Below are 1333 nucleotides of genomic sequence, written 5' to 3'. Positions count from 1 at the left end.
CTGTATGGCGCACATCAACTGAGAAGCCTTCATCACTTGACGAACACATTGCGGGCTTGGTCGATTTCGATGAGGGAATTCCTCTGAGTCAAGACGACGCAACTGAGAGGTTTGATCAGTGCCGATTTAAATTCAAGTTCCAACCTGACGGTGCCCGATTTCACCAGGTTGAGGTACTCTGAATCTTCGCACATCTTGTCCAGGTCGAAGACGAACAAGGCGCTCTCAAAGAGAAAGTCGCTTCTGGTGATGGCGTTTCCTTCGTCCTTCTTCTAGAGATCCATGCCGTCGAGCATGTTGACGTAAGACTCGACATCGTCCGCCTCCGTGGGTTGACTCGGCACACTGACGCCGTCGACGTACAGGGTTACTTTTTTAAGCATGGAGGACTTGAAATTAAAGGGGTTTCCGGTATACGACCCGTTCAAACTGGCGCTCTCCACCAGTCCCACGATGTATCTGTTGGCCACCGGGTTGGACATGTTGTCGATGGAGTGCGTCTGCTGGCTGGTGGGGATGCTGGTGACCTTGACCTCGGTTTTGGTGTACGGGTAGAGGGCGTTGGACTTTTCGAAGAGTTCGTTGTGAGCCAAGATCAGGGCGGGGTTTACTTTGACTTTGCACACCTGCAGGTAGGCGTCCAAGATCTGAACTTTGAATTTGTGCTCGATCACGCTGCTCATCAAGCAGAATTTAGGATCTGATCTGTACATCTTCAATGTCAGGTCTACCTCGTTCAGCAGGTACCGGTTAACGTCGAAGATATCTTCGTAGATGGGTCCCGACATGGTCAGTACTTTGCTGTCCGCTATGTAGGAGGCTCTCGACGACATTCCGCCATTGATAGATCCGGTGACGTTGCTGCTCTCCAGGTCAGGGTTTTGTTCGGCTACGTCCTTGTAGAACAGCTGCGTGGTCAACTGAGTGCTCTTGGCCTCGTGTCCATACTCCAACAGGGTCTTCATCATACTTTTGTAAGCGTAATGGTTGTTGGTGGAAGACACCAGCTGATTCTGCAGGTAGACCGTCACTTGAGAAAAAAGCGACTGCAAAAACAGATTCACGGGGGCCACATTTTCATCTTCTGCCAAAGCCGTACCGTCCGTTTGAGTGACTTTGACTTGAGGTGTAGACGGGTGCGCTTCAAATCGACGTAGTCGCCTCCGGAATTGGACACGTGAAATTCCAAAGACGTGGAATCGTTGATTTGGCTCATAGGGCGAACGTTGACGAAGTAATGTTTCTGAACACTAGTCTGATAAGGGGGTAGAGTGAAGAGGTTCAAAGTTTCTGGCACCAGCTCTTCGAATTCTTTATCGTTCAACAGAGCCAT

At 50.2% G+C, this 1333-nt stretch overlaps 1 protein-coding gene across 1 annotated transcript; it reads right to left on the bottom strand.

Annotated features, from left to right (window-relative positions):
• Window positions 1-272: 272 nt before the first annotated feature.
• Window positions 273-1333, bottom strand: LOC124149991 (uncharacterized protein F54H12.2-like). Its single transcript, XM_046521862.2, has 2 exons — window positions 1100-1333; window positions 273-1013 (listed from the first exon to the last, which is right to left on the bottom strand). The coding sequence occupies exons 1-2, from the start codon at window positions 1331-1333 to the stop codon at window positions 273-275; spliced, it is 975 nt and encodes a 324-aa protein (XP_046377818.2).

Source organism: Haliotis rufescens, unplaced genomic scaffold (genome assembly GCF_023055435.1).
Source record: "Haliotis rufescens isolate VD_foot unplaced genomic scaffold, xgHalRufe1.0.p SCAF_9, whole genome shotgun sequence".
Classification (NCBI taxonomy): domain Eukaryota; kingdom Metazoa; phylum Mollusca; class Gastropoda; order Lepetellida; family Haliotidae; genus Haliotis; species Haliotis rufescens.
This window is presented reverse-complemented; position numbering and strand designations above follow the sequence as displayed.

What these genes read in the sequence shown, in the direction of transcription:
- LOC124149991 (XM_046521862.2), bottom strand. Translation starts at nt 1,333, where the DNA reads ATGGCTCTGTTGAACGATAAAGAATTCGAAGAGCTGGTGCCAGAAACT. An exon ending in CAAAGTCACTCAAACGGACG is followed by an intron (nt 1,014 to 1,099) that starts GTACGGCTTTGG and finishes GTCTACCTGCAG; the next exon opens with AATCAGCTGGTGTCTTCCAC.